At 40.0% G+C, this 14888-nt stretch overlaps 1 protein-coding gene across 1 annotated transcript; it reads right to left on the bottom strand.

Annotated features, from left to right (window-relative positions):
• Positions 1-2925: 2925 nt before the first annotated feature.
• Positions 2926-14723, bottom strand: sv2 (synaptic vesicle glycoprotein 2). Its single transcript, XM_071515067.1, has 13 exons — positions 14597-14723; positions 13571-13669; positions 12933-13094; positions 11867-12029; positions 10100-10221; positions 9291-9454; positions 9107-9187; positions 8357-8455; positions 7655-7743; positions 7030-7157; positions 6108-6203; positions 5323-5482; positions 2926-4524 (listed from the first exon to the last, which is right to left on the bottom strand). Exons 1-13 carry the CDS (start codon positions 14688-14690, stop codon positions 4341-4343), a joined length of 1641 nt encoding a protein of 546 aa, XP_071371168.1. The 5' UTR covers positions 14691-14723; the 3' UTR covers positions 2926-4340.
• Between the last annotated feature and the right edge of the window lie 165 nt (positions 14724-14888).

The raw sequence follows: 14888 nt of genomic DNA, 5'->3' as shown, positions 1-14888 counted from the left end.
AGCAGTAAGGATTGAAATGCTTTATTAGGCGATAAAGCATTAAATTTGTTTTGTGAATGAAAAGTAGTTCCTATCCAAATACATGTGAACGATTCTGAAAACTACTACAGAAATCAGTTGGATCTAATGATAATAAAAAAAGCTTGTTTCTTATGAGACCCATTTCAAAATGTATTATATATAGGTAAAATGTTCTGCAAAACCCCTACGGTGACAAATTACCACAAAAACAACAACAACTACAAAAACCCACAGGAATTCATAAGGGACAGATTGCACTGTGGCAAATGGGCTGAACATCCACCTTGGTCTGAATTATCCTTAAAGCCTCTTAATGCGAGTTCCTCTCCTGTGAGCTATTAACTGGAGTTTGGTCGGCTGTAATTAGCTGAGGAGGAGACTATTGGATCAGCATAATCAATGGCCATTACGTTATTTCAGTTAAACATGAATGTAGCATGAGGAGAAAAACATTTGGCTTGACTGAGGAATGAATCCATCATTATCTTTGGCTTAATGTCACAGAAAATGTGCTTCATCTATAACCCACTACTACTGGGGATATAATAGGATTTTCATTTCAACTGCTGCAAATCTGATTTTCCAACTGTAGTATTTGTTGCAGCTTCAGCATTTACCTAGCTGTCCTAGTGCATAGGTTTCATTGAGTGGGGCATTTATAAAAAGTGAAAGATGTATAAATGTTATTGTATGTATTGCAACATGTAATACACTAATACTATAAGGTGTGGTGTGTGTGTGTGTGTGTGTGTGAGTGCGCATGTGTGTGTATGTGTGTTTGTGGGCGTGGTGACACTTAATAATTGGCCTGGCGAGCAGTAGATAATTAGCCATTTTCAAAAATGAGCTTGGTTAACACTTTACTTGAAGTGCATTATGGGGGATCCTAGGCACATTATAGTCACATCCAAAAATGACATCACACTGACAATACTTAAGAACACAAATGTGACAAAATGATTTAAAAATGCAAACGTTATAGTCAGAGAAATGCAGAAAGTATTGTTTATAAACCTATAAAAAGATTTGTGAGATGTTCCCGCTCCAGGAAAAAGAAAACTCAGCATTTGCGATTCAAACTTTGCCCTTAGGTTGTACTAACAGGTTTATGATTATTTAATATTTAACCCTCTTTTCTGCCAGAAGAGCTTATCCATACGTCTCAGTGGGATTTCAGCTGCACAGTGAGCTTTTCAGTGACTATTCCTTCACTGTGTTTACTAGTTTACTTATAGATTCAATCTGCATTTGAGTCCGGTTCCTGAACTTTGGCTCAAAATATTGTTTTGTTTTTGAGAATGGATTTGAATGCATTAGATTATGTTTGAGGTGTCTATGATGCTCCAGAGGGAAATTTCAAGCAGAGTGTTACCCTGGTTCTCAGCCGTCACTCGACTCTGTTTTCATGCCTTTCGTTACATTTTGATTTCAGGTCAGAGGTCACGCTATAGGAGGAAACCTTCCCCGACAACAAAGTGGCTTCTATTTTGTTATGGATCCTCATGTGCCCACAGACCTAGCTGCACATTTCTTATCTATAGCTCATGTATTTATTTATTTATTTGTTTCTTTACTGTTGGGAAACTGTAACGGCTAATGTGTTTTACCAAAGGAGTACATTCAAGTTTCAACCCCTCCCCCATCATAGAAAGCTGAGCAGCAGTGGAGCGACAGCCGCGCTTCAGTTTGGCCTTTTTTGTACTCTGTGTATTGTTTACCGTTTAATCATACAGACCCATCATTTCCGGTCACAATAAAGAATGTAAGGAGTAGGAAATGCTACTTTCAACATAAGCATCCATTGAGAAAAAGGGAATTATTATCTCCTTTCACTATAGGGTAAAACTTTTCTCTCCAAATCATAATTCATGCAATGAGCATTGATCAATCTGGCTCTTGTTTTATCCACACTGGCTTTCTCTTTCAAATATCCAGAATATGGTTTATCATACCCTTTGTGTGGTTGTGAAATGTGGTCCTGAAGTATTACAACTTTATTTATTATACAAATAAAAATATGAATAAGATGGAAAATATGCATTGAGTCGTGTCTTTTGTGCCAAATGATGCTATATCGTAAGACTGGAGGTTTTTCACTCTACAGAGCTCAATACACAGACTGATACTATGGAGCAGCTAAAAGTTATGAATGAATTATGAAACTGTGACACATTTAGGTTAGTAGTAAACATGTAAAGCACAAACAGTAAACATGTAGGGCACAACAGACCGGTAACGTGATTTATGATGGGATGAGGAAGTTGCAAATAGCCTGTTTTCCCCACAAGTCTCATACTCATTAATCTATTCCTGGGAGATTCAGTAAATTTCAGCCTCTTTGGAACATGCTCTTCTTTTTAACTCCGTAAATATCCAAGAGAATATGTTTTCCTCAACTGCATTTGAAGCTGTCAAAACATTTCAAGGGGTGTCCTCATTTTCTGGTGTGTTCCAAATATTACTCAAATATTTGATTTGTTATTTAGTCTGGAAGATGTGTTGAGTAATTTTGAATGATTCATGAATTTGTAAATGTTCAGAGTTAATCCTGCGTCCCATGTACCTCAATGACAGAAGAGTCACTTGTGGGCAAAAAAATTTCCTGAAAAACACTGACTATTTAGAAATGATACAAGTAGATATTAGCATCTTAGGTTTTTACGCCATGCTGCTTGTAATATCACGAATATCAAGATCAAGCAGAATACCCGTTTCTACGATTTTTCAATAGAATTTGAATTGAATTGAAAACACAAAACATTTCACCTATATTTGTATTTCATTTTAGTTTTACAAGTAGTCAAGATAGTTTTAGTTCAGTTGTTTTTCACAAAGTCTCATTTTAGTCACAATTCTTTTTTTAACACCTAGTTTTCATCTTAGTTTTAGTTTACAATAATAACCCCGGTGTAGAGTTCTTTTATTTGTGTCTGTGAATTGCTGTGTTCTCGCTTGATTAGTAATCATCGAGTACAGGCGACACCTCATGAAACAGACAAACAGACAGACACAACTGACACAAAGACAAAACTACTGTTTATTTAAAACTGCTTCAGTAGTGACAAGGCAATGTGAAAATATCTGAACAGACAGCTTTTAATTCATCACCAACTGTCATATCAGCTAAGTCACTCTGGCCAATAAGAATTTTCTATTGTACCAGTACTCTTTTGTACTTGTAGTGGCCCTACTACTGATTATGGGACAGCATCAGCACCCTTTGGTTTTCTATTAGAATATTGAACTAGCATGACACAGATTTGCAGTGGAAAAAAAATCATAAATTGTACTGTTTCCTACCTCTCTTTCACCTGCCCACATGTCCAAATTCATGCATGGGATGTACACACAATTTGGCAAAAAAGAAGGCATAGTTCAGGTTTTTAACAAGCCAACCTGTTCGCTGCAAGTCCTTTCAGATCAGTGTTTTGTTTATTGAAATATTAGACCTACGCTGCAGGCATTTGTTAACAATTTGTTGACAATGCTTGTGCAAGTCAATGAGTCCGCAAAAACATTTCTTAGAAAAACAGTCATAAAAGACCCTTTATAGAGTAAATTGAGAAACAGACGCTGTAGGAACGTTTTTTGAAATGTGCTGAATGTTATTTTTCAGAAAAATGCTTTTTAGCTCCATTGATTTGCACTGCACTTTCTGCCTCTAACAGCCCAACAACCAAAACACTGAGGGAACTGAGAAGACTCGAACTGACTGGATAATCAGACATAGTGCTTAAAAGCCTGAAACATCCATTTAAGACCAAGGTGACAATAACATTCAGGGACATTTTTGTGAGCAAGGCCCACAACTCAGATCAATCTCTAATCCAATCACAGATTATACCTCGGAATGTTTTGTCTTCAACACAATCCTTTTTTGAAAAGGAGGATCAAAACAGAAACTTTCTCTAAAAGTTTAGAAACTTGACTTAAACTTTCTGGAGGTGTCCTTGTGGTTCAGCTGGCTGGCGTCTGGCTCCATTTGAATTCTTGCAAGCTCACAATGTACGACTGCATCTCTTTCCTGCTCTCTTTCCTGAATAATTCCTGGGAGGCGGATAGAGCCGACTGTCCTCTGACAATATTTTCTATTGGTATTCTTTTGGCATTTTATGAGAGGCACCATAAAAGGCTGGAGAAAAGGCAACGGAGAGATGACACAAGGCACAGGATTCAAGCATCGGCTGAGAAGAACAGGCACAGGGGATATGTGAGCAGAGAGCTTCCGAGGCAGCGATCCTCCAGTCTGGTTCCTTCAGGAGATTAGAGGATGTTTTGAATGTGTAGATGTCAAACCATGTGGATTAGAAGCCGAGGCGTCAGGTGAGCTCCGTCTGCTTGGTCTGCGGGAGGAGAAGAGCCACCAATCCTCCCGTCAGCAGCAGAGCGGACACCAGCAGGACAGGCACGGCACAGTTGGTGTCCACCAGCTTCCCGAAAACGATGTTACCCGTGATCGCCGCCACTCGGCCCACTCCGGTGAAGAAGCCCAGGGCAGAGGACCTGACAGGAACAAACAACACGTGAAAACAGAGCTAAATTTATTATTTACATCACCTCACACCTTTCCCAAAACTTTAAACAGTCCTGCAGATTGTTGAGAAGTTGAGAAGAAGAAGTTTTATTACTTAATATTCGTCTTTTGATAATAGTGAAGCCTTATGTTAAAGGAGAATGCCAGTGTCATTTAGAGTTACAGCCCATTTACTTCTGTCTAGTTTACATTTCCTCCAATCATTTTGCAATGCCATATGTAATTCGATTTTTTTAACATTTACTTGCCATTTTACAAGACAAATTATGTAAAATATAAAAAAATATTGTCTTGCCTTGCCCGTTGTTTTTAAAATAAAAACTTTTCTGTGCCAAACCTAATTCGAAATTGACTGCTGTCTCATTTTTCATACTGTACAAAAATGAATGGCAGCAAATGGCTTCTTCTGATGGGAGGAAGTCGAGCCCTGATACCTCAAACTATGCTGACTGTGTGCAGACACCAGCATGAAGAACGGAAACTAAAAGACTATTGGGACAAACTTAAAAACAAAAACACCGGTATTATCCTTTAATTAAAGCTCAATAAAAAGTATGCAGATGACAAAATAGCTCGGCCCAAAGCCTCAGTGAGAAAAATGTATTCAGTTGTTTCTCACTGAAAAAAAATGATGTTCAGCGTGTCCTAAGATACTTTTCTGACCTTTGCTGACTGTTTTTTACTAGGTTAAGTTCTACTAATGATTCAGAATCCTGTGTGAATCTGCGGTCGTCTGTTTGGATGTGTGTGGTGTTAAGACGAGGTACCGGAGGTGTGTCGGGTAAAGCTCTGTTCCCAAGACGTCCAGCGCGTTCCAGGAGATCACAGACACTCCGCTGAAGACGCAGGACAGCAGCAGGCTCTGAGATTTGGTCTGCACCACATAGATGAGGAACACACTCACACTGGACAACACCAGACTGAAGGCTGCACAATACAACAGAGAGACACACAGTTTTCAGATCAGACATCAAATTCAAGGGATTTATCAGTGATTTTCAAGGTGTAAAATTGGCTGCTGGTCCCATCTAATATTAGATACCAAAGTCACAACCAAACCGCATTTTGAGATTATCTTACTTCCTTAATGTGATGTATTTTCTGTTGAAACAGGATGTTGGGGCGGGACATAAACCAGTAACCCAATGGGATATCAGTTAGGGAGAGAAAAGTAGTTTTATTTGATTGGAGGGGTGGGATTGTTCAAAAGTCTGTGATGGTTTTATTGGTTTGAATTTTTATGTTGCCTCCTGGTACACAATGAAGTCACCACTAAAGATTTTCTGTTTTCCAGGAGGTAAAAGTGATGAGACTCTGATATAAAAATAAAAGAAAATATTTTTTTTTTGTCTTTTTTTTCTGGGCATAAATTGTGAAATAGTTGTATAGCATGTTAAAATTAGTTAAAAAAAAAAGTGAGGTTTTTCATTTCAGTGTGACTTTAAGCCTGAGGAGATGAATGGACTTCTGACTTCATCTCAAAGACTCCTCCACTCCTTCACAACACATCGCCCCAATGAAACTACAGCCATTTCATGAAAAGCAGACTCACAGAGCAACACCTTTCCTCCAGTGCTGTCCATCATCAGAATGGTGAAGATGTTGCCTGGTAGGTTCGAGGCAGCGACAATGAAGCCCTCCCTATAAACTGCCAGTTGAAGAACAGACACACGCAGGCCAGTAAGCAGAGTATCAGGAAACACAAGGTGCTCAGACACACAGATAAAGATTCTCTCTCTCTCTGGGTGTTTCCCCGAGTCGGCGCTCTTTGCCTATCAGGGTTAAAGCTGAATTTCAAGAGAAAGATATCGAGCCACCTCCACTTGCAGATAAAAAAAAGCCGTTTATGGAGGCAAACAATCTAGACGTTGCAGCCCATACAAGCCTTCATCAGGGTAATGACGTGGCCTGCAAGTCAAAGTGCCTCGGTATCCTATCTTTCTTTTGAATAACATAATCACTGTTTACAGCATAAAGGGAATGAAAAGCAGTGTACAAAACAAAATTCTCTTCAACTGTGTATATGATCCACATGTCCAAAAGACCCTGGGTACATTGCACTCTGGGTCTTTTCATTATCTTTCACTATTTTTCAAAAACCTGCTTTTACAGGATGGCTTTTATTCCTTAATTTGACTTGTTTCACTGTTTTCTTGATCATCTTTGCTCTTTTCACTGTGGTTTTACACTGAATACTGCCGCTTTGTATGTTGTTTGTTTAATTTTTGTTTTGAAAACTGCTGTATAAAGTATATACAGTACAGTAATGGACCCATTAAAAGTATAGTCAGCTGCCTGGTGATGATAATTCTTTCTACTGCGTTCTCAGACTCAAGCCTATTTTCAGCACAGTTCCACAGCTGATCAGAGGAGCCTTAAATCGGTGGCTGATGTCCAATTGTGTGATTGCCGACTGGCAGAAACCTGTGGGGAGTGAAATGGGCATGACTGGTGTTATCATCCCAGACACACACCTGCTGTCTTCACTGGGTAGCAGCTCTGGTTGCGGAGTGGAGACGGGAGGGACACGTTGGCACAGGGGGAGCCGCCGTCCTCAACTCTCTCAAACAGCTCCGGGAACCACATCCACAGCCCGTAGTAGCTATACACACATACACACACACACACACACACACACACACACACACACACACACACACACACACACACACAGTGTTGCAGCAACAGAGAAGAGTGTCCTATCCCCACTAACTGAAACACCGTAGTTTCATCCCATTTGCTCCGTCCAGAGAAAGGCAGACTCACAGACATTAGATCTTTTGCCTCTTTCATCCCTTTGGTATAAAACATCACAGACCGGCTGCCTTGGTAAACATGAGCGTGCTGTGTGCAGTTTATTGACATTATGCAACATGATATCTGGGTATTAAAGTAAAAAAATTTTATCTCTCACTGCCATTTGGAGCAGCTAACATGCAAAGTTGCTCAGTATAGCTTTAACATACCAGCAGTGTTGAGACAGACTTAAAAAACACATCGGCTGCACAACAGAAGTAAAAAAGTGGAACTCTAGTGCAACTCATCATGGCAGAGAGATAATCCATTATTGTATGTGGGTGGGCAGATGGGATTTCTCACCCGAAGGAGATGCAGTAGAAGACAATAAGAAGAGCGACGCTCCTGGATCTGAACGGGCCATTAAACAGCTGCCTGATGGGCATCAGGCCCTGCAGAGAAAACCAAAGAAATAATCACATTCATAAAAGTTTAATTTTAACTTGCAACATGGTGTAAAACAAAAGGAACAAAACAAACATATAAATAAAGCATCAGCCATAATAAAAGGGAATGTTCTATAATAAAGGGATGACTTGCACTTTTTTTTTTTTGTTAAAATGAAATAATAATGACCACTTCAGTTAGCAGAAGGGAACTGAATATAAACCAAACAGTGTGGGAGACATTGGTAGAGTTGGTAGAGGCGAGTCTCAAAAAGTTCAACCTGACAGACATCTCGCTTCAATAAATAGAAATTTGAAAGTGAAAATGTAATGTTCTATGCTTTATTAACTTTCTGTTCTCCAACATGATGAATGAACTGACTCCCCTTCACTTTCTGTGGGAGGAAAAGCTGCGACATAAGATCAAGGAAAACAGTACTGGGACAGGCTTATCTTCACTTAGTATGTGCAAATTGACTATGAACAAGGAAAAGTCCCGTCCCTGACTGCAGAACATGGCTATTACATGCTTCTGCACCTCTCCATTTACTAAGACTTGACCCCTAAACAGTCTCTCTGGATGTTCAGTCATGCGCTGTGTGTGGTTGCATGATTTTACCATTTTAAAAAAGCTGGAAATACATTCTCTGTGTGAACCCCAGGTCTTGTTCTCCTCTGCTTCCCCTCCTCGCGTGGAGCTGGTGCACAAGCCAAATATCTGAAAAAGAGTTCAAGATGAACACTGCAAATTTAGGTTATTATAGCATTTTACAACAAGACCTTAAATATATCATATTTTGAACCAACACACTCACAATGATTATATTTTCTACATTAGGTGGTTGTTCAACCATTTTTCACCGTGTTGCGTTCTGCTGTCATTTAGTTTCTGTTATTCAATTCAGTTGTTTTTGTTTTTCATTTAGATTTTTTGTTGTTGTTTTGCTTATTGATTTGTTTCTTTCAAGGTGAGATATTTTATAAGGGTTTTTTGATGCCACCTGCACAAATTAGTAATTTGCATTTCTTCTGTGTTTTATATCACTGTGTTACATCACTGTTTTATCACTGTGCAAAAAAAAATTAACTAAACACATATCACATCTATTCATAGTATTCCCATGATGTCACATGCATTTCCTGCCAGGTGCTTTACCATATACCCAACTCATTGGCTGTGGCTGTTATTTGATTATAATCACTTGTTAATTTATTACAATGACCTATTATTTTCCTACCAAGATGGCTGTGTGGTGATGTTACAGAATATTATTAATGAACTGGAATAAAACAAGAGATGTGATATGAGGAGAGGTTATGATTTTCTGCCACCAGGACACAAAATAGAGGAACAGGCTTTAGTTCATACCGGAAAGGCCTTCTTTGTTCCCCACTGGTTTAGTTCAAACATCAAGCGGAAGACATGGAGCGCCTCTTTCTCCCGGTCAACCTGGCAAAGACAGAGAAAAGATTCAAAGACAGTTAAGAAAAGAACGAAACCCGGGCCGGTCTTCCCCGCTTCCAATACAAGCCCTAGTCCGGCCTTAGCATACCTCCATGAGGAACTTGGGGCTCTCAGGCATGAAGAGCCTGAAAATGAGGGCCGAGGTGAGGCTGGGCACGGAGCACAGCATCACAAACACTCTCCAGCTCTGGAAGTCATGTCTTCCCAGGGAAAAGTGAGCCCAGGTCCGAGGAATCACCAGCCACGCCAAGCCTGCAGACAGAACCACACACACACACACTGCAGGTTTTCCATTTTGAAATTCAACACAGATTTGAAATACCTCTGCCAAAGAAGTTATGTTTTCACCCCTGTCTAATTGCCTGTCTGTCAGCAGGATATCTCAAACACATGAAATTTGGTAGACAGATCGGCCTTGGGCCAAAGAACAATTGATTAAACTTGGTCTGGCATGAGGCGATTATCGATTTTTAGCTATAACTATGAGACTAACAGAAATAGAGACTTGATTCTAAATCCTGAGGGTATGTTTGCAGAGTCGAGAAATCAATTCAACTAAATTAAACTGGTAGGAATGATGTCTTCAGATATAACAGCAAATTGGAGAATTGTTCAGCGTTCAGTGTAAGATTATTTTTTTGAGGCATTTTTTGCTTTTATGTGATACAGATACAGTAGACCAAAACAGACAAGGTTGGGAGAGAGAGAGGGTGATGGCATGTGACAAAGGTTCCAGGCTGGATTTGAACCCAGGACGCCCCTGTTTTTTAATTTTTTTAATTTTTATTCAGCTAGGTTATATGAATGGCAAGTCCATATCACTCTACAGATGAAGATTATTCTCCAAAACAACACATCTCACAACATGTGACAGAAACCAGCACTGAGCAGACCCACCTGCAGCCAGGATGTTTCCTGCCATCCAGAAGGTGGCCAGAGCGCTGATCATCGCCCCTCTCCTCAGGCGGGGCAGGAACTCGGAGAAGTAGGAGAAAATAACGGGGATCGAGCCGCCAACTCTACAGAGGGGAAGAAAAAACAGAATGGAGATATATCAGTGTTTCATATACATACCAAAAAAATTAAATAGATCAGCAGTGTATTGCTGTCGTACTGCTCAGCTGTCCATCTTGCTCGCTCCTGCTCACCACCACCATAAATAACCTGGTGATATGTCCAATAGTTTCTAGTAGCCCGCATCAGAGAGAGTGAGAGATAAAAATTCTGCCTGTGTTTTATTTCTTTACCTTGTGCTACTTTGGTAAACTTGAAATTTCTGTGGACATACTGCAATATTTTGTGCACCTATTCTGAGTGCAGTCTGAGCTTTATGGCTTTGATCCTGTCCAGAGGTGTGACCAAGTCAACTTTGCTCGAGTCCCAAGTCAGTCTCAAGTCTTGAGGCACAAGTCTCAAGTCAAGTCCCAAGTCTAAATGTAGATTACCAAGTCAAGTCCAAGTCAAGTCCATGTCATTAATGTCAAGTCTCAAGTCTAAATGTAGATTACCAAGTCAAGTCCAAGTCAAGTCCATGTCATTAATGTCAAGTCTCAAGTCTAAATGTAGAACAGCAAGTCAAGTCAGAACAAATCAAGAGTTCAATATCAATTTAATATCTTAAAGAAAACTAAATATCTAGGACTTTTCAATGCAATATGGTTTTAATAGGATAAAAACTTGGTAAGAGCATCATGAGTTTGATTTCTATAATCAGTTTCAACTTCAGGAAATCTAAGTCATTTACACAAACACAAGATCTTTTGTCAAGACTTTAGAAACCTTTTCAAGTCATCAAAGTACAAGTCAAAGTCAAGTCCCAAGTCACCAGAACCCAAGTCAAGTCAAGTCTCAAGCCTTCTCTTCATGCATCAAGTCAAGTCTCAAGCAATTAAAACTGTGACTCGAGTCCAAGTCATGTGACTTCTACTACAGGCCCTTTTCACATTTTGTTTCTCAATACTTATGCATTGCGAAACTGGTGCATTACAACTTCCTGTTGCCAGCTATAGCCTACACTAAATCGCTCCACAACCTACCCAAATTTTTAATTTGTTACATTATGTTTCTAGTGCTAGTAACCATTAGAATTTTGTTGTTTTTGTTGGATTGGTTTGTCAATAAGTCACAAAAATAAACTTGCCACAGGAATTTGTAATGCACCGGTTTAGCTGTTACCATGACGATGTGAAAAGGGCCTATTGGTTGCTTATAATCTCAGGCAATATCTCAGACACCACTTGGAAGGGCAGTTCATTTTGGCACAGTGTCCTAGTGTTTAAAAAATTACACTGATTGGCCTGGTGGGGCGCTGTATTGGTCACAATTTAAATCTTTGAGAGGCCATAACTGCTACAACCACCAGTCTGATTTTGTTCTACTGCTGCACTCATTTTAAGTTAAATCAGCCATTTAGCTGACTCTTATCCAGTGTGTCTTACAGTGAGTGAGCAAGTAAGAGTTCAATGTCTTTCTGAAGCAGTGTTTTTCCATCCTGGCCCTCAGAAAAACCAGCAGCACTCTGGATCCCGAGGACGAGGACTGAAAAACCACTGTTCTAAATCACATTGGCTGTTATGGGGATCAAACATGACCTTTTGGCTACAGGACAGTCTCTAAATCTCTACAATGCAAATATAAAAATGTCAAAAGAAGTCAAGTCCTCACCCCACACCGCTGATGAACCGCAGCAGCAGGAAGAGCCAGAACCATGGAGCCAAGCTGGCCAGAGCGCCAAACAGGCCGTTGATGGTCAGGGACACGATCAAGACCCTCTGACGCCCCCTCCGGTCAGCCAAATACCCCCACAGGTAGCCGCCCACCATCATGCCTATTAGGCACCAGTAAAATAGGAATTTAAAATATTATTTGACTCAGCTCAGTGGCAGACTCCACTCAGAAATGAGAAGGTGTGGCAGGTTCGTTCTAGCTCATCTTGTTTCTTTACATGTCATCAAATATTACTTCTTAATATGATACTTCTTTTTCTAATGTTTGTTGAGATATGGCCAAAAAACCCAGCAGGTATGACTGCTGGACACTGGAATTAACAATACATCAAAGTGACCCAACAAGGTGGGACTCTATCCATCAGGTCACTCTATCTGAGAGCACTAGGCCTTCCAATAAACATTGACATTTGAAGTTAAGTACAGGTTAAGGCTGTGCAATTAATTAATAATAAAAAAAAGCACATGTGACAACTACAATTGTCAAATTGCAAAAGGCTGCAACTTTTTGTTGGATGGAAAGATTTTTCAGACAGTTGCATGCCTGAGAATATCTTTTATTTTATTCCAACTGGACAAATTTACATCCCACCGATCATTTTTGAAATATTTTTGACTGCTGAAAAATAAATGATGCAGACAAATCTGTGTCATTCCCCGAGTGCAATTAGCTTTAGCATGGCTGGTTCCAGCTTCCTGTTTCATTCATTCATCTCATTTAACTCGATTTAAGTATCTAGTAGCACACTGGGCTAATGCACTATGGGACAGTCACCATAGTTCCTCTAAAACTTTAACTATACTGATTGAATGCATATAAAGATTGAATGTTATATAGGGTTAGGGTTAGTCTTGCACCATATGTACGGTCCTGCTGTCCTTCTACCCTGCATCACGATGTCCTGTGTTACCATGCAAGTCGCTGATATCTCTCTGCACCAATGCCACCAAGACAAATTCCTCTACGTTGATTGTAATCGGTATATGAAGTGATTGGGAATCACCGAGGAAAATGCTGGCAGTCAGCAGCCCCATGTCTGAGGAGCTCAGCAGCAGATCGCAGCGCGCCGTCGGCAGGAGGAAGGACACACACAGAATCTCCACGGCATCGCTGGCGTTGGCCCATCCGCACGCCACCAGCAGGAGACCGTGGAATAAACCAAAACCTGAGGGGAACAGCGGGAAAAAGGTGGATCAATACAACTTTGAAAGCTGATGGTCAAAGAATCTTTTAAGTCTTCATAGGCCTATTTTGGATATGATATGATATATTTATTTTATTTATCTGTCGTACAGTCTAGGTGCCCAGCCCACACTGGTCATAACACACTTAACATTATAAACTTTATTTGTTACAATGTGCTTTACAGCCAAACAGTTCAGTAGTAACAGAGCAGAGAAAAGGAGAACAGTGGAAACAAGAAATAAGAATATTTTACATAAGTAATATTAAAATCAATTCCAAATTTTATAGGAAGTTTTTCACAATCACAAATATTATATAAACAAATATTGGCTATGATGCCTGTCTCTTCATTTTATGTTGACTTTGCATTGTGTTGACTGAGCTTTTTGTTAGACGAATGATGTTGAAGAGGGAGATAAATACCACTGTGAATACTACCATCAAACTTTAGACTACCTGCTTCCTCAACTGCTTCTTCATACGTTAATCTTCTTTTTGAGCTCCCATCAGCATCATGTGTGATGTTTGTCAGGCTCCTGTCGAAAATGATGTCACCTGGAAAGCGGTCAAACACACACACACACACACACACACACGCGTTAAGTAAACAAAGTGAAACAGCAGCTCATGATACACCACATATAAGAGACACTGGCTGAACGCAGCAAATGTGCAGTCAGGCCTTTCACTTTGCTGTAGCAGCTTATATCAAGCCACAAGTTTAGATTAAATTAGATGAAATTTGAATGATTCCTGCGGGGAAACTGGACAAGCTTATAGGATAAGATGACAGCATTTTTCATGTAAGCCAATCTCACACATCGTCTGTATGGCTTGACTACACAGCAACCTGAAAAACAGGTAAGTACAGATCCTTTAACTGAGCAAAATTGGGGACAATGTCACATGCACACTAAGCTTAGTCACAGACTGTCATGCCTAAAATGTATTCACACAAAAAAGATAACACTGTTGAACACTACTGATCTTTTTCAAATGCAATGAATTCAAGATATTAAAAGAGCATGTGTGTATGCCTGTGAAGTTGTCAACTAGACTATACCAATGGTTGAACGAGACAGTTGAGTAGACTAGGACAGTGGTTCCCAAAGTGGGGTCCAGGAACCCCCAGAGGTCCTGCACAGGATTACAGGGGCCCCGCAGCTCAATGAGAAACAGTCTAATTTCACTGTTGTTTCATTCACTAGAGGTAACTTCTGTTCTTAATACTATTTAATAACCTATTATACATCTGTTTTGTACGGTGGCCCTGAGGGTCAAAACACAACAACATTTCACAAAACACAACGACATTTCACAAAACACAACAACATTTCACAAAACACAAGATACTTTAAAAACATATGTAGTCATACCGACAAAAATCTGGAAATTTGTGCAATAATACCTTATTATTATTAAATAGCTTGTTGTGTTTCTGTTTAATGGTTTCTGAAATGAAAAAGTGATGGACTAGCATACCTTCATCTGAGTCCAGGTCGCTTGGCTCCAGGTGGTCGCCGGTGAGAAGTGGCGCTCGTGCCTCCGCATCTCCAGGCTGCACGCGACGAGACATCGAGGTAGAATGTATGTGCACGCGTTGCGCGCGGTCTAGTTATTCAAATCCAGCTCTAATTTCCACCACTGCATCTTTCCTATGCAACTGGGTAGCTAGCTAACATTGTAGCTAACCAAACAAGGATTGCAGGCAGCGCTCCAAACATCAACCTAAACCAGGAAGTAACATCAACTCATAAAAACCACGGGGGCGTCT

This window comes from Centroberyx affinis, unplaced genomic scaffold, assembly GCF_046629955.1.
Source record: "Centroberyx affinis isolate AG114_WGS23_722 - 3 ecotype Tasmania unplaced genomic scaffold, CSIRO-AGI_Caff_v1 ptg000301l_1, whole genome shotgun sequence".
Taxonomy (NCBI): domain Eukaryota; kingdom Metazoa; phylum Chordata; class Actinopteri; order Beryciformes; family Berycidae; genus Centroberyx; species Centroberyx affinis.
The sequence above is the reverse complement of the archived record's forward strand: the minus strand, read 5'-3'. Positions and strand labels throughout refer to the sequence as shown.

Excerpts from the sequence above, each read along its gene's own strand:
- sv2 (XM_071515067.1), bottom strand. The coding sequence starts at position 14,690 with ATGTCTCGTCGCGTGCAGCCTGGAGATGCGGAGGCACGAGCGCCACTT. Across the intron at positions 9,188-9,290 it reads GCCCCAAGTTCCTCATGGAG|GTTGACCGGGAGAAAGAGGC; the intron begins GTATGCTAAGGC and ends TGTCTTTGCCAG. Across the intron at positions 6,204-7,029 it reads CTACCCAGTGAAGACAGCAG|TTTATAGGGAGGGCTTCATT; the intron begins GTGTGTGTCTGG and ends TTCAACTGGCAG.